Source organism: Cetorhinus maximus, chromosome 30 (assembly GCF_964194155.1).
Source record: "Cetorhinus maximus chromosome 30, sCetMax3.hap1.1, whole genome shotgun sequence".
Lineage (NCBI taxonomy): Eukaryota > Metazoa > Chordata > Chondrichthyes > Lamniformes > Cetorhinidae > Cetorhinus > Cetorhinus maximus.
In genome coordinates, this window is record NC_135908.1 from 3,008,067 (window position 1) to 3,036,051 (window position 27,985).

The following is a 27,985-nucleotide window of genomic DNA, read 5'->3' on the forward strand; positions in this document are numbered from 1 at the left end:
CTCATGTAAAATCAATCCGGAACTATAAATGCACAATTTTTATTTGCACAAATGCACAATATTCATTTTCACAGGTTAATTGTGGAGGGGTGAGGCGGGGGTGCAAGGCTGAAGGTTCACCTAGGGCATCTAATACTCCAGCACAGGGCCTGCAAATACAGAACACACACATGCGCATGTTTACATGCATACGCACACACACATACACACACAAACACACACACACAGCGCACACACACAACACAGCACACACCCACCCACAACACAACACACACACACAGGTGCACTCAGATACACACACACACACAGACACGCATGTGCACACACACAACACAGCACACACACAGGCGCACACCAACATACACACACGCCACACATGCACTCAGACACACATCCACAACACACACACCCACAACACACACCCATGACACAACGCACACACATGTACTCAGACACACACACCCCCCCACACAAATGCACACACACAACACACACCCACACACATACATTACACAACACATGCTCACACAAACACAGACATAACACACACACACCACACACACACACAAAACATACACAACTCAGAAACACACAGAGTCACACATAACACATGTACAGAGACATACGTGTAGACACGCATGCAGAAGGCAGGACCCATCGCAGGTGGGACTGAAAATTTGTTGATCCAGCAAAAAGCCCATTGACTTTTTTGGTGGGAATTTCTGGTCTTGCCCTGGCCAAAAGCACACAACATGCACACGTAGACACCCAAACGCAGAGACATGTACACAGAGACATGAAGAGCCATGCATATAGAGACTCAGACACACACAATCAAGGGCAATTAGGGACGGGCAATAAATGCTGGCCTAGCCAACGGCACCCACATCCCATAAATGAATTTTTAAAAAGATACCGTTCCAGACTGAAACCTCTATTTCCCCCGTGTGTAACTGATTTAACTGATGTCTGTCGGGGCTGGAGGAGAACAAGTGTTTAACGGGGAACATTCTGCTCCTGCTTGCAGCACAGTGACCCCTGCAGTCAAAGGGACGTTGGAGAGATATAGAACTCAGCTCAGTGGTAAGGCTGCCCACGGCTGAATATCTTACGGACACTCGGGGGAAGGGGAGAATTTTAACCAAAACACCTCCATCTAAGTTGCTAATTTGATGGATGAGCGGAGGGAGTGAGGAAATGGGTCTCGGTGGTCGAAAAGCTTGCCTGTGGTCATGGTCGAGACTGACCAGGCCAAGGTCCTGGGGTCAGGCCACTTTCAGGCAAAGGTTAGAGAGGAATTACGTCAATATCAATCGGCACAGGACACCAAACACAACACTTGATTCAGTATAGTGCAAGGTGTGGGCAATAATTTGGGGGGGGGCGTGCAGTGTGGGGGGGTAACATTTTTTTTGTGGGGGGTGGGGGCACAATTTGGAGAAGGGGCAGTGGGAAAATTGACTGCCACATCCCTGGGGCGTTTTTGTGTGTGTGTCGCTGGGAAGTCCAGCATTTATCGCCCTTGAGCTGAATGTCTCGCTCGGCCATTTTGGAGGGGCAGTTAAGAGATCAACCACGTTGCTGTGGGCCTGGAGTCACATGTAGGCCAGACCGGGTGAGGGCGGCAGGTTTCCTGAGTGAGCCAGATAAGTTTTTAACACGGTTAGTTGTCACGGTCACCATTACAGAGACGAGCTTTGAATTCTGGATTTATCAAATGAATTTTAAATGATAAATGGAATTTAAACCCCGACCAGCTGCTGTCGTGGGATTTGAACCCGCGTCCCCAGAGCATCAGCCTGGCCACCCCCCCCCCCCCAACCCTCCAGTGAGATCACCACGAGACCACTGTCTCCCCCACCCCCCAAGGGGCCGGGGGGGAGGGGAGCGCCCGGCACCACTTCCCAATCAGGCCTCACCTTTCCCGTTGATTTTGATGCTCATGGGCACGTGGGTTGCCATGGCGAAGAGGTTCTGCTGCAGGGCCTGCTGCATCAGGCGCTGTTGGCCCTCGGCAAACCGGGCCATCCTCTTCTCGGGCGGCTCCCCGCTCTCCAGCTTCTCCCTCAGCTGCTCCAGGGTGACGGCCTGGGCAGAGGGATGGTGACCGCCCTGGGCCAACGGGATGTGGATTCGGCCGGGCGTCAAAGAGCAGGCTGCATCCTCTGGAGGAAAATAAACGGGTAAGAGTCAGGGCGGTACGGAATTCGGGATAAACGGCAATCCGCCCTCAATCCACACAGCGGCATTCGGTTATCAGCCCTGGCTCCGCGGGTGTCACTCTCTACTTGCTATTGAGGGAGGGCGGCCAAGGTTTACCCGACTGATACCTGGGATGGCAGGACTGACATATGAGGAGAGATTGAGTCGGTTAGGATTATATTCAGAAGAATGAGGGAGGGGGATCTCATAGAAACCTATAAAATTCTAACAGGGTAGACGCAGGAAGGATGTTCCCGATGGTGGGGGAGTCCAGAACCAGGGGTCACAGTCTGAGGATACGGGGTAGACCATTTAGGACTGAGATGAGGAGAAACTTCTTCACCCAGAGAGTGGTGAGCCTGTGGAATTCGCTACCACAGAAAGTAGCTGAGGCCAAAACATTGTATGCTTTCAAGAAGGAGTTAGATATAGCTCTTGGGGCGAAAGGGATCAAAGGGTATGGGGAGAAAGCGGGAGCAGGCTATTGAGTTGGATGATCAGCCATGATCATTGGTGAGTTAGAGAGGTGGACGGGTCGAGGGAAGGAATTCCAAAGTTTAGGGCCCGGACAGTTGGAGGTGGAGTGAAGGGCTTAGGAAGACACCAGAGTTGGAGGAGCGCACAGATCTCAGAGGGTTGTAGGGCCAGAGGAGGTTACAGAGATAGGCAGGTCCATGGAAGGATTTGAAAGCAATTTAATTTCGAGGCATTCTGAGGAGGTTGGCTCTCTACCCAGAGGAAGAATCACAGTCAAATTAGACCTCGTTCTAGCACAGCAGACACTGAGCAGGATTGGGAGTTGCTGTTCCACTCCAGACAGCCTGTTGGTGAAGGGTAGAACTGCAGGCAACGTTTATTTAGTTACAGAATTACACATTACAAGCATGCACCTCCTAACCTCGACAGGCAGAGTTTTATTCTGCGTCTACAGGAACATAAGAACATAGGAGCAGGAGTAGGCCATTCAGCCCATCAAGCCCGTTCTGATATTCAAACAGATCATGGCTGATCGTTTTACCTCAATGCCATTTTCTCCTACTATCCTCATATCCAGATTTCTGTCTGTTTAGCTTGAGAAGGTGGTGGTGAGCTGCCTTCTTGAACTGCTGCAGTCCATGTGGTGTAGGTACACCCACAGTGCTGTTAGGGAGGGAGTTCCAGGACTTTGACCCAGCGACAGTGAAGGAACGGCGATATATTTCCAAGTCAGGATAGTGAGTGGCTTGGAGGGGAACTTCCAGGTGGTGGTGTCCCCATGTGTCTGCTGCCCTTGTCCTTCTAGATGGTAGTGGTCGTGGGTTTGGAAGGTGCTGTCGAAGGAGTCTTGGTGAGCTCCTGCAGTGCATCTTGTAGATGGTACACACTGCTGCCACTGTGCGAGGAAAGCTTCTAATACAGTGAGCTGTCGTGATCTAGAACCCACTTCTTGATAGGGTGGTGGAAATAGATTCCATATTAGCTTCCGAAAGGGGAATTGGATAAATACTTGAAGGATCAAAAGCTGTAGGAATACAGGAAAAGAGCAGGGGGAGTGGGACTTTCTGGGTTACCCTTCAAAAGAGCCAATGCAGACTTGATGGACCGAATGGCCTCCTCTGTGCTCTACTCTTTTCTTAAACAAAGCTTAATGGACCTATCCCTGCTCTGTTACAGACATTTATCTCGTCTGTAACCAGGGTTAAAAGGACCAATGCATTTGATCAGATAAAAAGGCTCTAAAATAACCGAAGATAAATAGGAGACAAAAGGGGAATTAAGGGGATTATCAGAAAGATCAAAGAAAAGTACAGCTGGAATTGATCTGCAAATACTTGCGAAACCCACTCAGACCAGATATGAAAAATACGTTTTGGATAGGAACCAAGCCAGAGGAAGAAAGTGAGGGGGATTTGAACCTCACTTGCCGAATGGGAAATCCCTGGGATCGCTGGATTTATACCCTGCAGGGTTGATAGTGCCCGGCACTTTCAGAAAGCATTGTGAAGGGCTGACGGGAGGTGCACAGGTGGTGGACCACCGGAGCCCTGCACACCAACCATCCACCGGAAAACGTGACAGGTTCTTCAACAGCCATACACACTCCACCCCTGCCCAGTGTATTCTGTTCCCTGCAGCAGGGAATCCGCTGTGCCCATGTGTAGGGCTAGGAAAACTACTAACCCCTCCCCTACCCCGCCAAACCCCTACCTCACCTCCAACCTCACGTGACTCAGTACATCTGGGACGCTCTAGTCTGACTGGCTCATTTTGACCTGGAATTCTCCAGTCTGATCGGCTTATTTTCACTGAAATTTTCCAGTCTGATTGGCTTATTTTTCACCTGGAGTCTTCCAGTCTGATTGGCTCAGTATCATATAGAACCCTCTAGTCTGATTGGCTCAGTCAGTAATGCCTGGAATGCTCCGGTCTGATTGGTTCAGTGCTACCCATGACACTCTCTTCCTCTTATTTACCTCGATGTTATTACACCGACTCCAGAACCACTCATAGACAATATACCAGCACCTTCACTCAAGGGTCAATGGATACATTCCTAACATTTCCACAGAACAGGGTACATTCCTTCATGCCCTTTTCTTTAAAAATGCACTTTATTCCGATGTAGATAAATGTTCTGCAGACTGCTGAGGGCAGTGGATTTTATGAACCAAGACTAGAATAACACACACAAATGGAACAGCAGACAATAATAATTAGAACAGAGTGATTGCGAAAGATTACAATACCGCATCTCGGAGCTGGACATGACAGGAAAGCTTTGGTGCTGATTTTATTCCAAATATCTGCAAGTCAGGAACTACATTCCTCGTGGCATCAGCCCTAAAGTCTGCAGTCTAGCTCTGTTAACATGCTCACCTTTGAGTCAGAGGTTATGGGTTTGGATTCCACTCCAAAGGCTTGAGTGTAATATTCAGGGCTCTACTGAAGGAGTGCTATGCCGTCAGAGGGGCTGTCTTTCAGATGAGATGTTAAACAGAGGCCCCCGTCTGTCCTCTCGAGTGGACATCCCGTGTCATTTACTTCAAAGAAGAGCCGGGGGAGTTCTCCCCCCTTGTCCTGGGTCAACATTTATCCCTTAACCAACATCACAAAAAGTTTGCGGGAGCTTGCTGTGCGCAAATTGGTCGCTGCGTTCCTTACGTTACAACAGCTACCAGACCTCAAAAAATACTTCATTGGTCAAGTGCTTTGTGACATTATGAAAGGTGTAAATATTATATAAATGCAAACCTGTCTTTCCTTAATAAGAGTTAATACCACTGTGGAGTTACCGTGGAGGAGTCCCTGTCCTCACAGCTCGGAGTGGTGGATAACAGAGTCACAACTCCAGTGCTGCTGAAGATCCAATCCAACGTGACCTCGAAGAAGCAGCTAACCAACTCTGCCCTGAGGTTGAAGGACCCTGACCTGGAGGACCCTGGGCAACTTCACAAGACATGACCCAATCCAATTCCTCAACTCAACTCGAAAGGCACATGAAACATTCATTAAAGCCCCAAATGACCCAATTCATGGATAACTGTAAACATGAAAGATAAAAGGACAGTGGGACTTCAATAGCGACTATTCAACAACAACATGACTTATATTTTTGTAGCACCTTTAACATCACAAAATACTCCAAGGTGCTTCACTGGAGCATGAAGCAGACAAAATTCGACACCAAGGAAATATTGGGACAGGCGACCAAAAACTTGGTAGGTTTTAAGAAGAATCTTAAAGGAGGAGAGAGAGGTGCAGAAACAGATGGAGGAACAGAGAGATTTAGAGAGGCCACTCTAGAGCTTGGGCCTCAGGCAGCTGCTGACATGGCCACCAATTGTGCAGCGATGAAATGTGCAGATGTGTAAGATGCTAGAATTGGGGGAGATCGGGATGTAGGGCTGGAGGAGGTTAGAATGATAGGGGAGCCAAGTCTCTCAAGGGCTGGCTTTAGGTGCAACTGACCCATTGCGGGAGTGATCTAAACGTGGGAAGAGATCACTAGGTCATGAAATGTCACTTACCTTTTTTGATGAGCAGCCCTGGTGAGAGGTGGGTACCATTGGAGGTAGGAACATTCATCGATGACAGATGGACCTTGGCAGGGGATAGAAGGGTGGTTGTTGAGCTCGGAGTGTAGCCAAAGAGAGCCGAGCTGTAGCTGGGTCTCCTGCCCTCCCGCCTGTTGCTGTCAATCGCTGCCTGGAGCTCTGTGGGTGAGCTAAGTGATTGCTTTTCACATTCATAAGGGTAGAGGTATTTCATGTATCTGCAGATGGACAAAGGACACATGTTATATGGCCTTCTGCACACTGAGCTACCGTTACACCGTACTTTGTAATCAATAATACACAGTAGCTCACCCCTTTGCCAATATAGGTGGCAGACAAAGGATACAAAGAGTGTGATATTAATACTTCCAATGCGATTGGCTCTTAACTGCCCTCTGAAGTGGCCCAACCAGCTATTCTGGGCAATTCTGGACAGGCAATAAACACCAGCCATGCCATCAATGCCCAAGGCATAATAAAATAAAACTGGATCTACATTGGCAGAGAGCCCACAAGAGCAGCGAGACTCAGTCAGCATGCTGCCAATTTCCCATGACTTAAGGGCAAAGTGCCGAAACTGTGGTTTGCGGTCTCTGGATCATCTCTGGGGCACCGCCATAGCCTCGAGGTTATGTACTAAGGTCAAACACGTACAAAGGCTAAAGCATTGAAATGCACTCATCTCAGTTGGTTATCTGAATGCGCAAGTATTACTTACAACAGGGAAACAGAAGTAAAAGCAAAGAACTGCGGATGCTGGAAATCCAAAACAAAAACAGAAACAGAAATACCTGGAAAAACTCAGCAGGTCTGGCAGCATCGGCGGAGAGGAGCACAGTTGACGTTTCGAGTCCTCATGACCCTTCAACAGAACTGGTTCTGCTGAAGGGTCATGAGGACTCGAAACGTCAATTCTTTTCTTCTCCGCCGATGCTGCCAGACCTGCTGAGTTTTTCCAGGGAAACGGACAGTTTGGCCCAACCACTTCCATGTTGGTGTTTATCCTCCACTAGTCCCGGTGCTGCTCCCCACACCCCTTTCTTGCCCTACCTTACCAATTTGGAAATGTGGGCATAATCTCTGGGACCGCACATCATGGATTCCCCACCCTCTGTGTAAAATTAATTTTTCCGGTTCTCTGATGACAATATGTTATCTCTTATCTGTGTCCCCTCACCTCAAACCCCCTCAACTATACGGACAGCTGAAAATAACAGTCCAGGTAATTCATCACATTTCCACTTCTGTTTAGCTCTGAAGAAGAGTCGTACGGACTCGAAACGTTAACTCTGTTTCTCTCTCCACAGATGCTGCCAGACCTGCTGAGTATTTTTTCCCCAGCATTTTCCGTTTTTATTTCAGATTTCCAGCATCCGCAGTATTTTGCTTTTAGCCATGGTAAGGCTGGTTGGTCCATCAAAATCTTCCCCGAAACTCACTATATCTGCAGCATCATCATGACCGGACACTCCTCACCTCCCTCCCATAGCCAGGTCATTTCCTGGCAGAGGTAGAAAACCCCCCAAAAAAAACACGGCCAATTAGGGAATGGAAAAATGTATCACAATTGTCTTTGAATCATAGAAAATTTACGGCACAGACAAGGTGGAGGTGGAACTCTTGTGTGTGAGTCCAGAACTAGGGGGGCACTGTTTTAAAATTAGGGGTAAACCTTATGGGGCAGAGATGAGGGGAATTCCTTTCTCTGAGGGTTGTGTGACTTTGCTAAAATTCATTCATGGGATGTGGGCATCACTGGCTAGGCCAGCATTTATTGCCCCTCCCTAATTACCCTTGTGTAGAGTGCATTTTAAGAGTCAACCACACTGTTGTGGGTCTGGAATCACATACAGGTAAGGACATCAGATTTTCTTTCCTTAAAGGGCATTAGCGAACCAGATGGGTTTTTACTGACAATCGGCAATGGTTTCATGGTCATCATCAGACTTTTAATTCCAGATTTTTATTGAATTCAAATTTCACCATCTGCTGTGGCAGGATTTGAACCCGGGTCCCCGGAGCATTACCCTGGGACTCAGTGACAATACCACCCTGCCACCGCCCCAAGGTGATCACTGGAAATTTTTAAGGCAGAGGTAGATAGATTCTTGTTAGGCAAGGGAATCAAAGCCTATCAGGGATAGGTGGGAATGTGGAACTCGAAACATAAACAGATCAGCCATGATCTTATTGAATGGCGGAGCAGGCTCGAGGGGCCGAATGGCCTATTTCTGCTTCTATTCCATATGTTTTTATGTCTGCGCTGGCTGAAAAACAGGCCACCCACCCTAATCCCACTTTCCAGCATTTGGTCCATAGTCCTGCAGGTTACGGCACTTGAGGTGCACATCCAGACACCTTTTAATTGAGTTGAGGGTTTCTGCCTCTTTCAGGCAATGAATTCCAGACCCCTACATACCCCACCCTGGGCAACCTCTCCTTTAATCTGTCTACAAATCACTTTAAATCTATGCCCCCTAGTCACTGACTGCTCTGCTAAAGTAAATAGGCCCTTCCTATCCCAGTGGAGTGGTATTGCCACTCAACTAGTAATCCAAAGACCCAGGGAAAGCTCTGTGGTAAAAGCAAAAAAACTGCGGATGCTGGAAATCCAAAACAAAAACAAAAATACCTGGAAAAACTCAGCAGGTCTGGCAGCATCTGCGGAGAGGAACACAGTTAATGTTTCGAGTTCGAATGACCCTTCAACAGAACTAAGTAAAAATAGAAGAGAGGTGAAATATAAGCTGGTTTAAGGGGGGGTTATCAAGTAGAGCTGGATAGAGGGCCAGTGATAGGTGGAGATAACCAAAAGATATCACAGACAAAAGGACAAGGAGGTGTTGAAGGTGGTGATATTATCTGAGGAATGTGCTAATTAAGGGTAGAAAGCAGGACAAGCAAGGTACAGATAGCCCTAGTGGGGGTGGGGTGTGGTAAAGGAATCAAAAAAGGCTAAAAGGTAGAGATAAAACAATGGATGGAAATACATTTAAAAATAATGGAAATAGGTGGGAAAAGAAAAATCTATATAAATTTTTGGGAAAAAAAGGGGGGGATCGGAAAGGGGGTGGGGATGGAGGAGAGAGTTCATGATCTAAAATTGTTGAACTCAATATTCAGTCCGGAAGGCTGTAAAATGCCTAGTCGGAAGATGAGGTGCTGTTCCTCCAGTTTGCGTTGAGCTTCACTGGAGGAAAGCTCTGTGGACCTGGGTTCAAATCCTGCCAAGGCAGATGGTGGAATTTAAATCAATAAAAATCTGGAATTAAAAATGATGACCATGAAACCAATATCAATTATTGTAAAAACCCATCTGGTTCACTGATGCCCTTTAAGGAAGGAAATCTGCCGTCCTTACCTGGTCTGGCCTACATGTGATTCCAGACCCACAGCAATGTGGTTGACTCTTAACTGCCCTCTGAACAAGGACAATTAGGGATGGGCAATAAATGCTGGCCTAGCCAGTGACGCCCACATCCCGTGAATGAATTTTTAAAAACTCCATCCAGGTCCCTCACAATTTTGTACATCTTAGTCAAATCTCCCCTCAGCCTCCTCTGTTCCAAGGAGAACACCCCCAGCCTCTCCAACCTTTCTCCATAGCCGCAATTTTCCAGTCCTGGCAACAACCTTGTAAATCTCCTGCGTATCCTCTCTTTTGATCTCCTGCATGCCTTCCCATTGGCTGATTTCTTCCCTCTTCTCTTCAAGATGCTACCTTCTTGTTGGGGGCCTGTTAAACACTCACTGTGAATGTCACTCCCTCAGTGGAAGTGCTGGCTCATGGAATCACCCCTTGAATGGTTTCTCAGAAATAAAAACCCCTTCTTTTTAAGTCAAGAACATGCACCATATGAGAGAATGGAAGTTTCATTAACAAGCCCAGTTCCCCTGTGTTGGGCAGGAGTCACAGGTTGGAGCCTATCCATTTCACACACTCCAACCTTCCACCGTTGTCTGCTGGTGGATGCTCAATTCTCAACATTTCTCTTTCTAGAAACCACTTAAAAAAATGATTGGGACATGAGCGTTGCAAGCAAAGTCAACCTTTATAGCCTATCCCAAGTTGCCCTTGAGAGGGAGGTGGTGAGCTGCCTTCTTGAATGTGCTGCTGTCCTTCAGGGTGAAGGCACTCCCACAGTGCTGTTAGGGAGTTCCAGGATTTTGTCCCAGTTTCTATGAAGGCCAATGCATATGCAAGTTGGGATGATGTGCCGCTTGGCAAGAGGAACTTGGAGCTGATGTTGCTCCCTTGTGCCTGCTGCCCTTGTCTCAACTGCCCCCCTATGGCCACGTGACAGATCCAGCTGGTCACTCTGTCTTTGGTTGAAGGGGACTCATCCAACAGGTAGCATGTGACTGAAAATCCCACACCGGCAGGGTTGGCTGTGGTCTAACACAATGGCTGCTACTTACTGAGTCCTGAGTGTAAAGGCTGCGCTGGTAATTGAGGTAGGTAAGTTGAGGCCTTTAGTGATTTCTCGCCAAATCTTCTTATTGATAACTTCCACTAGTCCGCCCTTCTCTGTGACGAGCTTATACAACATGTACAAGTCTAACACTTGCTTTGCCATTATGGGAATCCGGTTCACTGGCGTTCCTGTAACACAAAAGAGGCAGAAGCGTTTCCATCAGGAATAATGTCTCCCCAATCCCTACCCTAGTCTGAACAGAGGGCATGTTTCTCTCTCACCTTGTTAGGAGGTGACAAGCTCCGGTTTTAACGGCATGAAGAATTAAGGAGGAAAGGAATGAAAGGGCTTCCACAGTTTTCAACAATGTTTATCTGCTCTCACTCTGTTATTTATTTATTTAGTGAAGGCAAATCCCCAAAGCCAAGTGGTAGCCTCCTCATTTGCTGAGTTTAAGGTTATTAGTCCACCACTTAGTCTCCATGTACAGCATTGTTTGTGTCTTTACATAAGGGGTTTGTACTGAGGCCCCAGTGGTGGGAGGTTGGCTGCACAGGGGCCTTGGCCTGACCTGAACCTGTTCTAAGGGCCACTGTCACCATGGCAGTTCAAAGCCTGTCATTCAACAGGTGGGGTCTGTCACAAGGAACCTGTTAGTTAGTGACTTCCCGTGTTGCCCATTCCTCGATCCAAAGGATTTCTGCGGGCAGATCTTGTTCAGGAAGGGCACCTCCGTGTGGGGCACTGAGCTGGAGGGCGGGCAGTAGATGGGTTGAACAGGTCATCATGGGGTCTCACTCCGTTAAGTAAACACGAACTCGGACTGGTTCTTAGAAAATGCTTTGACAATCAGCTTTAAGAATCAAAGGGGAAAATCACGTATGAAGCATTAGGAATATAAAAGGGGAAAGATGGGCATTCAGCCCTTTGAGCATACTCTGTCATTGAGCAAGATTATGGCTGACCAGTGCTTCAACTCCATTTTCCTGCCTTTGTTCCAAATCACTTGAAAGCCGACCTAACAAAATCTATCGATCTCAGTCTCGACTGACGGAGCATCTTTTATGTGAATAAGCTTTCCCTGATTTCAATCCTAAATGGCCTAACCTCTAATTTTAAGATTACCTCCCTGTGTTCTTAATTCCCCCACTGGAGGGAACAGTTTCACTGTATCTGCTTTATCGAACCCCTTTAATGTTTTTTACATCTCCATCAGGTCACCCCTCAATCTTCTATACTCAGGGAATACAAACCAAGTTTCTGAAAACTGACATCATAATTTAACCAACTACGTCGTATTTTAATTATTATATTTATAAAAAATTAAGAATGTGCAATGATTAATTGTTCAAATATTTCATGTTTGATTATGCGAGTTTGGTAACCGCTCAATCCTCACTGTGCTTGATTGGTTAAGCCTGGGTGTTGACTCAGAGCAAAGTAAACAGACACCACGGAAGCTACTAGAAGCTAGAACTGGGATAAGCACGAGTGCAGACATTGTGTGATTGCAAAGATATTTTAAAAACAGATAAAACCTGTTGCACATTTAGAATCTCGTGTCATCTCTGCATTGCTCTGAGGAAAATCAATCATTAAAATTCACAACAGAAAAGTCTGTTAACAGATACGATATAGTGAAACAGTGTCATCCACACAGAGATACAAGTACCACCCATTCCTCCTCATCCTCACGCTGTCGCCATGTTAAAATCAGGATTCAATCATTGCTAGCTTTTTTCTTGGGCCCTCATAGCTGCAGAACTCCTTATATCCCTTCTGCAGTCTTCCATCTCTCAGGCAATCATCACGCCTTTAATACTCAACTTTGACATCATCTCATCGTTGCTTCCTGACCCAACTCATCGACTTTCCTTGGCTTTGCTGGTGTTTTTTTTTGGGTTTCTGGTTTCAGTGAAAAACAAAGCCTGGAGCTCCAGTGAGAGCTGCCAATAAAACCAACTAAAATCTAGAACACCTCAGCAACACGGTGAAATAGTGCGGCGGCAAGTACTAAATACAAGGAGAAATGAAAAAGCTTGCATTTATACTAGCATCATTCACAACAGCTGGACATCCAAAAGCACCAATGGAGTATTGCAAAACTGTAGTCACGGTTTGTAATATTAGAAACGCAGTAGTCAATCTTCACACAGCAAGATTCCACAAACAATAATGAGATCATCTATTTTTCTAGGTTTTTCAGAGACAAACATTACCCAGTTCCCCAAGGAGAGCTTCACTGTTCTATTTCACAGTGACTCCACTGGATCTTTACCTCCAGCCTGAGGGGGCAGACTTGGTTTAATGTCAAATCCGAAAGATGCCACCAGCGACAGAGCAGCACTCCCTCGGTACTGCACTGGAGTCTCACAACCTTGGCTCTGTGCTCAAGCCACCTGGGGTGTGTCTAGAACTCACAAACTTCTGACTGGGAGACAAGCTTGTTTACCCAGTGAGCCACAGCTTCAAATCTGTAAAGTGCCCCTCAAACGCAGTTAATTGCATCAGGTCGTGGCACAGATCCTCACAGGTTAGAGGGCACTGCAGGATAACGATACCACTATGAAGAACTGGGCCAAGGAGTTGAGGCGTACGCCATTAAAATTGATTTTGATCACTAGCACCATGTTGCCTTCAGTCATTTCAGCCCATCCGCATCCAGCACTGGCTGAGACTCTGAGATGTTGAATTTTGCACAGCTTGCAAGGAGACCAAATCATTTTTCTCACACTTTGGCTCTTATTTTGCTCAGAGAGGAGGAAATAGCACCATCGGTGGCTCCATTTGGAGCTGCACTGTTCTCAGAGACAAACAGGCCCCATATTCAGCCTCTGGCGTTGGAGTGTTACAGTTCGCTCAGGGAGTCTGAGTTGCTGTGGCAACATGCACGTTGTAGTCTGGAGCTATGGATGGTGATGATAGAGGCCCCAACTTTCTTTCCATCACATGACTGACTGACCGGGAATCTCTTGGCACGTTACGAACGTACCTTCCTTAGCCTTCAAGTCCTGGGGTGAGACTTGAACCTGGAGACTTCTGCCTTAGAGGCAGGGTCGCTACCCACGGCGGCGCAAGACCACCCGCTCGACCCCCCTACTCAGCCCAAAAAATGCACTTGGGTGCCAGGCAGGGGACTCCAGCTCCCAGTCTTTGGACTCTGAAAGGAGCCGACAAGAGGGAATGGGAAAAATGTCTAGCTGGGCTGTGTACAGGGCTGTCTTCATCCTGCAACGACCTGCATTTATAAAGTGCCTTTAACGTATTAAAATGTCCCGAGGCGCAACACAGACGTAAAATCAGCCTACGTTTGAAACTGACCGAGCCACGTAAGGAGATATCAGGGCAGGTGGTCAAAAGTTTGGCCGAAGTTGCAGGTGTTGAGGAGCGTGTTAAAGGAGGAGAGAGAGAGAGGCGCGGAGAGGGTTAGGGACGGAAGTCTTGAACTTGGGGCCCATGAAGCTGAAAGCACGGCTGTCAACGGCGGACACTTAACCTGGGGATTTGCAGGAGACCAGCATTGGCGGAACAGAGAGATCCGGGCGGGTTGTGAGGCTGGAGGTCATGACAGAGATAGGGAACGGATAAGAAGGGGGCAGGGCAGGGACAGGAAAGCCACAGATTGATTTTTAAACAAAGAGGAGAGCATTAGACTTCCTCAGGGTTAGAAATCCCAGGGACATGAGCTGTGCAGTTGCTGCTGATTATTTTTGGACACACTACCAGCTTCAAAAAAATAAAGCAAATGGGTGGTGTTGGGCTCTCTAAACAGGTGTCGACAGGACACATCCTGCTCTGCGCTGTCCCACACTGCCTCCCCTTTAAACTCTGATCCTTCATTTTAATGTTTCTGAAGGTTGGAGATGCTCATTCACAACAGCTGCAAACACAGCTTGATTTTGAAAACTAAATCACTGCCGCTCTAAGAAAACGATAATTACTGTGAAATTAATAGCAGCAAAGTCTCAGTCAGTTCCAATGAGGAAGCTCATCTCTGACATGGTGGTTCATCTCAGACATCTTTGGACATGAAGATCGCAATCTGTGTTTGCCAGGATTATATTTCCACACACATCTCTCTCTCTCTCTCACTCTCTCTCTTTTCAAGAACGCAATAAAACTGTCATCGAAGTGGAACTATTGCAGGAGTCATACTGGTGGTGAAGCTTTTACATTAAAACCACACATAACTCGCATGCCAAACCAGGCTCCCTAATAGAACCACACATAACTAGCGCCCCAAACCAAGCTCCCTATTAATATCACACATAACTAGCGCCCCAAACCAAGCTCTCTATTAATACCACATATAACTAGCGCCCCAAACCAAGCTCTCTATTAATACCACATATAACTAGCGCCCCAGACCAGGCTATTAAAACTAAAGGGAACTGTCTGCCCATCAGGTGTGTTGCAGTAACTGCAGCCACGTCAGCTGTGAAGAGACAGAATGAGAAAACACAGGGAGAATAGGAGATGAGAAAATGTGAAAGTGGAAATGGAGATAAAAAGGAAAGCAGAGTGAAAAATTAAATTTAAACGAGGAGAGAAAAAGCAGAGAGGCCTCCCCAACGAATCACTCCCATCATGAAGAGAAGCTCAGAGAGAATTAATAAACTCTGAGGGAGATGAGCTGTTTTAACAGTTTATTTTTAGTTTTCCTCCTTTCTTTCCAAGAAGTGCGGACTCTGGCTGCTTCCACGGACAGAGCCAAGTGCCCAGTTTTTATGCTTAGGCCTGGACAGCGAGCGTGCCTCAGCTATTTGACTGCAGAAGGCATCACAGCTAAGCCTGTCCTTATCCACACATGCGCGAGCGCCCCCTGGGCCTTCTGATCTGGATAGTTCAGTAACACACGTAGAGATACATTTACCAGCACCTTTCAAAAAGGAATAAGGTTCTATCATAAAATGCCAGTTCGGCCTCAAGTGAAATATTGCGTCCAGTTCCGGGCGCCACACTTTAAGAAGGATGTGAAGGCATTAGAGAGAGTGCAGAAAAGATTCACAAGAATGGCTCCAGGGATCAGGAACTTCAGTTACGTGGATAGATTGGAGAAGTTTGGACTGTTATCCATGGGGAATAGAGAATTGAGGGGAAGGTTGATAGAGGTTTTCAAAACCATGAGGGGCCTGAACAGAGTAGATAGGGTGAAACTGTTCCCACTGGTGGGAGGATCGAGAACGAGAGGGGCACAGATTTAAGATGATTGGCAAAAGAAGCATTGGAGACATGAGGAGAAACTTTTGCACACAGCGAGTGGTTAGGATCTGGAATGCCCTGCCTGAGAGAGTGTGGGAGGCAGATTCAGTCGAGGCATTCGAGAAGGAATTGGATTATTACCTGAAAAGGAAGAATGTGCAGGGTTAAGGGGAGAAGGTGGGGGAACGGCACCGGGTGTATTGCTCATTCGGAGAGCCAGTACGGTCAACGACGGGCCAAATGGCCCCCTGGTTCTGTGACAATTCTGTGATTCTGGAATTGGATATACACGGAGTGGAGTGGTTCAAGGAGACGGCTCACCACCACCTTCTCAAGGGCAACCAGAGATGGGCAATAAATGCTGGCCCAGCCAGCAAAGCCTACATCCCGTGAATGAATTTTTAAAAATCTCATAAAGAACGGAAAGGGCTATGAGGAAAGTACAGTGAGACCAATTGGACAGCTCTTTCAATGAGCTAGCACAGGCATGATGGGCTAAATGGCCTCCTTCTGGGCTGTAAGGTTGTATGATTCTTCCCACTAAGCCACCTTCCACACTAGGAATGAACAAATAATGGCTGACAGGAAAAGGCCAACGGGATTGTCCAGCCTGTCCGGGTTGATTTGTGAGGCCTGCACTATGACCCACTCCCCACCAAAGCAGCACCATGTGATCCCCTGAGAGAGGCGACTAACTGGGTAAAGCCAGGGCCATTCTGGGGTTGGGATTGGGGTGGGGGGGAAATCTGGGAAATTCCTCTCCCGCACCAGCCCAACCTTAGTTCATTTGCTCTTGAAACCCTCATCCATTCCTTTGTTACCTCTACACTTGACCATTCCAACTCCTGGCCAGCCCCCCGTCTTCGGGCGTCCCACCTTCCATCCCCTATAAGCTTAAACTCGCCCAAAGTGCTGCGGCTGTGTCTAACCCCGCAACAAGTCCCGTTCGCCTGTCAGCCAAGAGCTCAACGAACGATCTCGGCTCCCGCTGTAACAACACCTTGTTTTTACCATTCTCTCCTCTGTTTTCAAATCCCTCCAACACCTCACCCTTCCCTGTCTCTGTAAACTCCTCCAGTCCTACGACTCTCCTCCAATTCCAGCCCCTTGAGCACCCCCCCTGGTTTTTAATCCTTCCCCCATTGGCGGCCGCACTTTCATCTGCTGAGGTCCCAGGCTCTAGAATTCCCTCCCTAAACTTCTCCTCCTCTCTCTCTCTCATCCTAAAAAGCGTTCCTCTTTGGTCAAACCTTTGGTCGCGCGGCCTAACACCTTCGTACGAGGCTCGGTGTCGCATTTTGTTTGATAATCGCTCCTTGGGACGCTTGACGGCACTAAGTAAACGCAGGTCGATCGAAACTAGTCCAGGGACAAGGTGGACGGGACCCGACCACGAGAATGTACTGGGCTGGTCGGGGAGTTCTCGCCATTCTCACAGCAGGTGCTGCCTCAGAGGACAGAGGCCACTGCCTGATATTAGGTGCATTTTCAGCGCAAGCGGCTTGTGACATTGGTTCTGTGGTGCGGGCACGTCACAGCCCTGAAAGTGAGGGAAGGGAGGGCAGAAAAATACAGAAGCAAGAAACCACGAGTTACGGCATATTAACTGTACAATTCAGAGTTGCCTGGATCAATACACAATGGCCTAGGATCACACTGAGTTTAACACTGCAACTCAAACTGCCCTTATTAAATTTCTTGATTTATAGACCTCACATACATCAGGACTTCACATTTAATCACAAAGTGTAGCTAATGATCATTTTCCTCATTAACTGAAGAGATGTCGCACAGAACTCTCGTGACCTCACAGGTTACAGTGCTCTCGAATCCCAATTATCAATGAAACATGGCAGTTCATTGCTTTAACAAACTCCCAGCTCTTGGTTTAAAAAGCAGTTGGAGAACTTTAGGCTAGGAGAGGTAGCCAAGTCCCTAGTCAGCACAGACTGCCAGCCAGAATCTATAATCTTCAGATTTTCGATGCTTGCCCTGCCTTTAGCTCTGGTTTAATATGGCTACATCAGCACACTGGTGGAATAGATTGATTCAGGTGAAGTGTCTCGATCTGTAATAAACCACTGCTGCCCATACCCTAACTTGTATCAGGGCCTGCTCACCCTATACTCATTCACCTACATTGGTTCCTGGTCTAGCAACATAGCAACTTAAAAATTCTCAGCCTTGTTTTCAAATCCCTCCATGGTCTCACCCCACCCCCCAATCTCCATAACTTCCTCCATGCCCTCCGAGATCTCGGAACACCTCCAATTCTGGCCTCCCGGGTTTCCATTACTCCAACATTCGTGGCCGTGCCTTCAGCTGTCTGGGTCCTCAGCTCTAGAATTCCATTCTTAAACCTCGCTGCCTCTCCCTCTTTCCTCCTTCAATATGCTCATCAAAACCATAAGATTGTAAGAAATAGGAGCAGGAGTAGCCCATTCGGCCCATCGAGCCTGGTCCTCTATCCAATAAGACCATGGCTAATCTGATTCTGGCCTTAACGTCGCTTTCCTGCCCGTCTCCCATAACGCTTAACTCCCATGTCAATCAAAAAATCTGTCTAATTCAGCCTTGAATATATTCAATGATCTAGCCTCTACTGCGCTCAGTAAAACATTTGGTCGCCCATCCTAGTGCCTTCTTTTGTGGCTCAAGTGTCACACTTTGTTCAATAAGTCTTCCATGACGTGTCTTGGGACATATTTGTTTGTTAAAGGTGCTATATAAATGAATGTTGTTGTTGTATTTGAGCGTCCCAGTTTGTATGAAAAGGATCTTGTTCGATGCTGGTCTGTACGCAGAGGTGAGCTTTGACTGGCCACTGCCACTGTGGCCTACATGATCAAACATCAGGCCAAACCCCACTGCTCCTGGTGGTACAGGAAGACCAGCTATTTGTCAGCTGTGGCTCAGTGGATAGCCGTCTTGCCTCTGGACCCAGAAGGTTGCAGGTTCAAGTCCCACCTCAGGATAGGAGCACAAAATTCCAGGCTGATGGCTCCAGTGCGGTGCTGAGGGAGTGCTGCACTGTGGAAGGTGCTACGTCCAGATTAGATGTAAAATCGTGGGGCCACATCCTTTCTCTCAGGTAGATGCAGAAGACCCTGTGTGAAGAGCAGCAGAGCTCTGTCTGCTGTCCTCGGCAAATGCTTAAGCCTCAACCAACGTGTTGTCGTGTTGCGCGCGGCTGTGCCATCATACCATGGGCACCTCACCTCACCAAAGGTGACCGGCAAGAGGTCATCTCAGGTCGTCAACGGTCAAGTACATGCATTAGGCCATAAGACATAGGAGCAGAAATTAGGCCCATTCGGCCCATGGAGTCTGCTCCGCCATTCAATCAGGGCTGATAATTTTCTCAACCCCATTCTCCCACCTTTCTCCATTAGAACATTAGGTGAGATGGGATCGCACTGTGCGGTGGCAGGGCCCATCCGTATTCTCATCGTGCGCGGTGGGCAGCCAATGGGAAATGATGCGCCCACAAAAAAAAGTGCCCGTGACCTACGCCCCTTGCGTAAGTCACCGCAAAGTAAGTATAAAAATTAGTCCGGCGGTGTAAAAAAATTTGTCAACAGATTTGCGGTTTAGATGTACTTGGAAGGGAGGAAATTTAATTATGCTCGGTCTCGGAGCACACTTCCAATGGTTTATATTAGCCAGGCTGCTTTGTCATGTTGAAAATGTTGATTGAATTTACAGAGATTGAATGGAAAGTAATAGGCCTGTCAGGCAGAGCTGTTGCAAATGTTGAATCAGGGACAAATCCCTCAGCCTTTCGCAGCTGATAAACATCTGTGCTGCCACATGCGAGGAGGCAGGAAGTGATTGAAAACTCTGGAGCGACCTACCGCAGGAATGGTGAAAGGAGCCTCCCTATTAAACAGGGCGACCCCTTGGCTGAGCGCGGGAGCCCGTCGCCGTGGACAACCGTGGTCCAGGCAGGGCAACGGGCGTCGTAAACATGGGCAAAGGGGGCAGAAAAATAAAATCCAGGAATTCACTTGGTTAAAATGGAACTTGACCTATTCAGCGAGTCAAAGGCCCTTTCTATATTGCAATAAGTTAAGACGTATTAAAAAAAAATTAGCACAGGGCACATTTGGGCCTGAAAACTGAAACTAGGTAAGGGCCCCAATGTGCATAAGAAACATTCCCATTTTCATAGCACTGTCCTAGTTAACCCTTGCCTCACCCCCAACTCCCAAGAAAAGATTTGAGCCTGCGAGCTAATGATAATTATTAATGCTTTTCCCACGCGCTGTGATCGGAACTTGAACCCCATTCTTTTTTTCAGGTCTCCATGGTGACATTCTGAGGGGACTGAGATGCTGGGAGGATGTTTCCTCTTGTGGGAGAATCTAGAACTGGGGTGGGGGAGGGCATAGTTTAAAAATAAGGGGTCTCCCATTTCAGACGGAGAGGAGGAGGAATTTCCTCTCTCCGAGGGTCATTAGTGTTTGGAATTCCCTGCCCCAGCGAGCAGCGGAGGCTGGGCCATTGAATATATTAAAGGTTGGGTTAGACGGGGTTTTTGGTTGACCAGGGTGGAATTTTATGCCGGCGGGATTTTATCGGTCCCGCCAAAATCCATGGACTTTTGAACAGCTCGCCGCATTTACAGCCCCGCCCCCTGCTGTGGACAGGGCTGTAACATTCCCCCCAAGGGCTGGGGGCCAGGCAGGGAAGTAGAATTAAGACCCCAGTCGGATCAGCCATGAATGGCGTCGCTGAACGACAGAGCAGCTTCGAGGGCCGAGTGGTCCACTCCACCTCCTCCTGTATCTCAGGTTCTCATGTGACTGTTTGAGGAAGTGATTAAATCGGTAGATTTCCTGTGGCGTTTTTCGTCCTGGGTCCAGGTCTTGGGTGGAGTTTCTTTAGGGTTTGTTTGGTACCCTAAGAATGCTACTACAGGCTGTTATTTGAAAGGAAGGTTCTTGTTCACTTGCAGCTTTATAGGAACATCTCAGCATTACACACTAGAATCGACTTCTGCTTTCATCCAGATCTCGGTTACTTAACCGTGTGACATTGCACCACAGTTACATCAGTATCGGGTGCCCCTGATGTTAACCCTTTACCCTACGGTGCTGTTCATGGTGACTGGGGAGTAACTGTCCGATTTCGGGTGAGCTCTAGGGCGGGGTTTTCCGCGCCCGCCCGCCGCTGGGATCTTCCGGTCTCGCCGCTGGGGTGCCACCTCGCCCCGGGGCAGGTCCCACCCACAACAGGGCCGGAAAATCCCGGCCGTTGTGTGAGGTTTACACTCGGGCATTTACAGGCCTGACTGAAAATTGCATCGATGTTACTGGGGCGGCTGAGGTGGGTCGACTGACTTCCAACAGCTGGGGGCCACCCATTTGCCAACCGGAAATCAATGGCTGACCAGCTGACCATCAACCCCTTACTTCTGCCCCAAAATTGGACCATTATCCTTGGTTCACCACGAACAATGCCTCAGGAGGTCCACCGTCGGAGAACGCAAGAAAGGGGAGCAGGTGTAGACCTTGGGCCTGCTTCACCATTCAACACGATCATGGCTGATCTTCCTCAACTCCACTTTCCCACCCTATCCCTCGATTCCCCCGACAGACCAAAAAATCTGCCCATCCCAGCCTTAACTGTCTCAGCTTTCTTCACGTAATCATCACAGAAACATGAAAAGTTCAGAGTGTGACCTTGTAGGCAAGTCATTAAGAACGATTATCTTGATGGGGAGGCTCTAGTCTTTTCTTGAAGAAGGATCTATGTACAAGGGTTAAATAGGACAAGAGAGTATGCTAATGCCAGGATTGTCGTGATAAATGTCACTCTATCTGTTGGATAACACACTCTCTAAAATAAACACATAATTACTATTTTCCTTTACATTGAGCTGCTTTCCGGGTTTTCGTCCTCCTCTCCTGAGGGAGCTGACTCAGGGCAGCGTGTTACTGAGTGGGTGCCTTTGGGAGTCAACGCGTATTTACATAATGCTCACCGTGGAGGTGAATACTGCTGCGCAAGAGCAGAAAGATGAGAATCGCTCCACGGCCTCACCCCTACATCTCTCTGTAGTCTCCAACAACCCTCTGAGATATCCGCACTCCTCCGAATTTTGGCCTCTTGTGCATTTCCAGTTATAATTGCTCCACCAGTGGTAGCTGCGCCTTCGTTGGCCCGGGCTCCTAAGCGCTGGAGTTCCCTCCCTACAACTCTTCCTCTCAATGGCAGCTGACTGACCTCTTACAGAAAATCTGTGGATATCAAGTCACGATTGGGGTGGGGTGGGGAAGGGTGATTTCAACAAGACCAACAACCTATATTTATATAGCGCCTTTAACATAATGAAAGGTCCCAAGGTACTTCGCAAGAGCATGATAAATCAAAATATTCCACTGCGTCACATGAGGAGCTATTACATCAGATAACAAAAGCTTGGTCAAAGGGATAGGTTTTAAACAGTGTCTTGAAGAAAAAGCTTGAGGTAGAGAGGCAGAGAGGTGTAGGGAGGGAATTCCAGAGCTCAGGGCCCAAGCAACTGAAGGCACGGCCACCAATGATGGAACAGTCAAAAATCAGGGGTAAGCAAGGGGCCAGAATTAGATATTCAAGTTGGGGCTGTGACATCCTCTGCATTCTTATGGCCTGCCAACAACAACTTGCATTTATATAACCCCTCTGACACAATTAGAAACATTCCCAGAGCGCTTCAAAGGAGACATTATCAGACAAAAATTGATACCGAGCCACATAGAGAGACATTAGGACAGGGGCTTGGTCAGAGGAGATGGTTTTAGGGAGCATCTTAAAGCAGAGGAAAGGAGACATTCGCTATCTAACTTACAGATGACGAATAGACAAGCGAGGGGGATACTAAATGGATGCTGACAGCTGCGGACCTGTACAGTAGCAATCCTCAAGCTGTGGGGTGGAGGGGAGAGATGGCAAAGACGAATGAGGCAAAGATAAAGTGCGGAAACTGGAGTGGGGAAGTTGAAAAAAAAACTGAAGCAGTTTCAAAACAAAAAAGGAAGAAAGTCCAATAATGTGCCTTTTATTTTAAAAACAGGCAGAAAAAGCGCTGTCCAGGAGCCTGAAGATCTGAGAGTGGTCTCAGTTAACACCAGTGATTTGAGCTTTTCACTGCTGTTTTCACATCCTGTCACCTCCATGATGAATGATTGTCATTTGGCACATCATGATTAATGATGCTGTGGGTCGTAGGGCAGAATTCCAGAGGGGAAAGGTTGTAGACCTTTCAGCCAAGCCCAGCTTGAGTTCCAAGATAGGACCTCCCAATACCAAATGAGCTGTCCAATCCCCTTCCAGCCTTTTTTTTTGAAACGGTCAGGAATAATTTATCCAGCACGCCAAATTGCAAAGGGCTCTTTTTTCTCTCCCTCCGCTCCCACCCCCCACAACCTCCCTTCATCTGATAAGAAATCAAAGCCGTCCACACTGGCACCAATTTCCATGGGCTTCTTGTGGCTGAGAGGTGCTGGCTTGGGGCTGTGTGTAATCTAATACAGGTACACACTAATAACCCCCCTCCTTCAAAGGGGAAAATCAAACTCAGATGGCCCTGTTTAACACTTTGTAATGCTGCTGGACTTGGGAGCCCATTCATCAGCGACAATATCAGGGACACAGTGTTCCTTTTATTGGACTCATTTTGCCCTTCTTTTGAGAGAAAGAGAGAGAGGGAGAGAGAGAGAGAGAATAAATCCTTTTGCACAAAACCAAGGCGAGACTTTAAAAATAAAATGGTGTTTGCTAGAGCTTGGGGTATCTGATCACTCACATTCAGCCTCTTTAAAACATCTATAAAGGTGAAATCATTTTTCATGAAGGGTTCAACATACAAACAGCAACCAAACAACTTCATATTTGTGCTCAGTTGTCCTGTGACGCCTCCTCTCGAGTCTGATGAGGGGATTTTGGGTCATTCCAACAACTACAATTTGCTTTCACGTAGCCTCCTTAATGTAGTGAAGTATTCCGAGGCACTGACTCCAAGCTGAATAAGGAGGTATCAGGGTAGGTGGGGCTGGAGACTTTGTCAAAGAGGTATAGAGATGAAGAGGTTGAGGGAGGGAATTCCAGAGATTAGGGCTCAGGCAGTTGACGGAACGGCCACCAATGGTGGAGTGATGGAAATCGGGGATACGCCAGAGGCCAGAATTGGAGAAACGTGAGAAGATCTTGTTGAAGAATCCTTGGCCAAGGCTCACACGTTAAGAAAGGCCACTTGGGGTAGAGTGCTCAAACGGCAGGCATCCCAGCAGTAGTCAGCTTCTTCAGGGAAGGAGACAAACGAAGACAGTTGTGGTGAACAGATCTCAATAGTATGAAGTTTAGAAGTCGGAACGTTTGTCTTTTATTTGAAGAGGAAGGAGTGGAACGAGGGAATTCCAAGATTAGATTATGGAGAAAGGCTGAGGAGATTCTAGAGTTTGGGTTGGGGCTGCGAAGGCTGGTCAGTGAGTTCACACTGCCGCAGAACCACCAGCCACACGTTACGAGTAATCATGGGAGAATTGTCCACCCAACCTGGCCCATCTCAGAATAAAGTAGAGGTTGGCCCATCCTGATTTCCCAACCAAGAAAAAAGTCCACAAGCTACTGAATGTGGACAATGAGCCAAGCAATAGAGGACACAAGTGTTAAACTCAGTGTTGGTACAAGGTTTATCCTCCTCATGGTACAGCGGGTAACATGGTCCAACGCCCAAAGATGGCAGCTGATTTGAGGTCAATTGATATCTTTAGGAACAAACCGGATTAATATCTGCTGAGCTGGGATTTTGAGGATTACAGGGTTTATTGAGTATTTGAAGGGGGGGGCAGGGGGAATGAACATATGTTTAAATTCCCTGATCTCCCACTCCCAGTAGCAAGTCACGTTCAAAGGGAGCATGCATCCGGGTGCCTGCACCATCCCTTGTCTGACCTGTGTTTCTGTTGAGTGTGGGACTGGTGGATATTAATGCTTCTGAAATAGTGGTGGCAGGGGTGCACCGACTCTGCAGGCGTACGGTTTGATTTGCTGAATGGACGTTCCTCATCCATGTCTTTGTTACCTCCAAACTTAATTGTTCTCATGCACCCCAGGCCTGCCTCCCACATCCTGGTCTGTGTAAACTTGATGCCCGGACGCATGCTCCCTTTGAACTTGCCACCCAAAGCTCTGCTACCCCTTTCCGAACTGACACCAAACCCTGTTCGCCTCTCACCCCTGTGCTTGCTGACCTGCTTTGCCTCCCAGTTAAGCAACACCTCAATTTTGGAATTCTCTTCCTTGTTTTCAAATCATTCCTTATCTCTGTAACTTCCTCCAGCCCCACAACCTTCTGGGATTTCTGTGTTCCTCCAATTCGGGCCTCTCGAACACCCTGATTTTAATTTCTCCAACACTGGTGGCCCTGTCTTCAGCTGCATAGGTGATAAGTTCTGGGATCCCATTCCTCCCCCTACCCGCCCCTCCCACCCCTTACAAAACCTCTCAGCCCCTCTGTCTCTCTTTCCTTCTTTACAATACTTCTTAAAACCTGCCTCCTTGAATAAACTTTTGGTTACATGACTTATGTGGCTCAGTGTCAAATTTTGTTTTAATAACGTCACTGTTAACCAGCTTGAGATGCTTCATTATGTCAACGGTGCTAAGCAAACGCAAGTTGTTATTGTACTTTAGGAGATCGATGCTGCAGGGCCAGATCTTTTGTGTGCAGACATTTCTTGTTAATTTTCACATTGTAGTGTTTAATGATCAAATGCTAACCCAAAGCCAGTAGCTGAAAAGGCCATTATACTGAGCAACAAGTTAAACTCGCAATTAATCAGATGGTCTGACAGTTTGATTTGAAGGTTAGAATTTCCATTATTTGTTAACATCATCAATAAGTGCCCCGTGAAGCTGGATAATCAATCTAGTGATAGCTGGGGGCAGAACGTGATGTTTGGGGAGGCTTTAGTCTGCTTCTCGAATAACCTACTACTGGCCGTAGTGACAGGTCGAATACAACCACTTCCGAAGCAAACAAGAGAAAGTACTGAAAAGGCTCCTGTGATATTACTGAGAGTGCAGAAAATCCTGTTCAGATACTGGCGCTTGACAGGCAATTTTTCCATTAAAACTAAAGTGTGAGCTTCCAAGAAAACTAAGTCCATTAACCGGCACCCACTGTTTACTCCACAGACGCTGGCTCCCTAACCCCAGTGCCAGATCTCCTGACTTAGTGCTTAGTGAATTCGAGACTGATGGAGCAGGGTTCACTGTTGTAAATACTGAGAGCCCGCTCGGGTTGGCTGGACGCTGAGCTGAGCTGAGCGTGCTTCCAGCGAAAGAGCAACTTTGAAAGAAAGAAAAGCTCGCGTTTATATAAGCGCCTTTCACGCCCTCAGGATTTCCCAAAGCTCTGTACAGCCAATGAAGTACTTTTGAAATGCAGTCACTGTTGTAATGTAGGAGATGTGGCAGCCAATTTGCACATGGTAAGTTCCCACCAGCAGCAATGCGATAGTGACCAGATAATATATATTTTTTGTGATGTTGATTGAGGGATAAGTATTGAGCTGCGATTGCTGCCCACACCATGCATGTACAGTTGTAATGTTCTACTCTGTGATGCCACAGTGAACCTAATCGCTCGTTGACATAGCTAAAAAATCATTTTCTTAGAAATATTTTGGCAAAGCTTGTTTAGAAGATCATTTGAACCATCACATCTGCCACATCCCTATGACGCTTGAATTACGAAGGCTATCTTTTAATATCTTTTATCTTAGCGTTTAACTGATATCTTCGTTTTAGTTTGGTCTAGCCCGATCGCTGCGGAGAAACGAAGAGCGCTCGGGTGATCCGCTCATCCGGATATTACATCCTAACCTCAGATCAGTGTCCCGAGTATAAGGCGAATCCTGATCCTATTTCTCTCCCATATCAAAATTTCACACAGCAAAATAAAAGTTTTTAACCAGGACTGCAGATCAGAATCAGCCCTGTCATTAAGGTCACAAAACAAAAACAGAAATACCTGGAAAAACTCAGCAGGTCTGGCAGCATCGGCGGAGGAGAGCACAGTTGACGTTTCGAGTCCTCATGACCCTTCAACAGAACTGTTTGCTTTTATCTCTGTAATTAAGGTCGCAGGCCGCAGTTATATAAATCCGTACACCGGGGGGGCCAGTGTCACTGGTTTTCTGTGCATGTGCGGACCAACGCACCTACACAGAAATGTTTCAGCGGCCTTCACTGTGGCCATCTTGTGTTGGCGGGAGGCTCAGTGTAAATATTGGCCAGGACGCCAGGGATAACTCCCCTGCCCTCCTTCCAGTGCCGTGGGATCTTTTACATTGAGCTGAGGTGGCAGACGAGGCCCTTGGTTTAACACCTCACCGAAAGATGGCACCTCTGCCCATGCAGCACTCCCTCTGGCGTGCGGAAGGAGGAGAAATTAAAGTGGCAATATCCTCACTGTTAATAATCACCGTGCACCCTTTAAAAGCCCTGCGCAATGCCTCAGCTTGGTACAAAATAACACGGAGTCTAGGAGGAGGCTCCCCCACAATGACCCCGAAAATGCTGTTTGTCGATGGCCTCGCCCCTCCCTGTCTCTGTCGCCTCCTCCAGCCCTACAACTCTCCGAGGTCCCTCCGCTTCTGTAATTCTGGCCTGTTGAGCATCCCCAGTTTAAATTGCACCACCACCCCTGGTGGCCGTGCCTTCAGCTGCCTGGGCCCTAAGTTCTGAAATTCCCTCCCTCAAACTCTCCACCTCTCTCCTCCTTCAAGTTGCTTCTTAAAAAACCTCTCTCTCTCTCTGATCAAGTTTTTGGCTGCCTGTCCTAATATCTCCTTGTGCGGCTCAGCGTCAAATTCTTTACAATTCCAACCCTGTGGAAACACCTGGGAACATTTTACTACACGTGGCGTAAACGCAAGTTACTGTCCTTCTTGTGGATTTTTAAATCGCGTTTACGTTGCTGCATCAAAGACTGCTGGACGTGATCTGGTTGGCGATCACCTGAGCCAGCTTCATATGGGATCCAGCACATCAATCCACCGAATTAAGTTAACAAACGCTTGCATTGCTATAACCGCTTATCAAGATGAAAAGTTTCTAAGAGTTTCACAAAATGAATTTGGC

At 47.5% G+C, this 27,985-nt stretch overlaps 1 protein-coding gene across 1 annotated transcript in view; it reads right to left on the minus strand.

Moving 5' to 3' along the window:
- The window catches only part of LOC144669927 (AT-rich interactive domain-containing protein 3A-like), a 31,623-nt gene extending 12,321 nt beyond the window's left edge, over positions 1–19,302 (minus strand). The window contains exons 1-4 of the mRNA XM_078532209.1: positions 19,233–19,302; positions 10,656–10,839; positions 6,210–6,454; positions 1,920–2,165 (exon numbers count right to left, since the gene is read on the minus strand). Of these exons, the coding sequence (XP_078388335.1) occupies positions 1,920–2,165; positions 6,210–6,454; positions 10,656–10,839; positions 19,233–19,302 (745 nt within the window). The remainder of the gene's footprint in view (positions 1–1,919; positions 2,166–6,209; positions 6,455–10,655; positions 10,840–19,232) is intronic.
- Between the last annotated feature and the right edge of the window lie 8,683 nt (positions 19,303–27,985).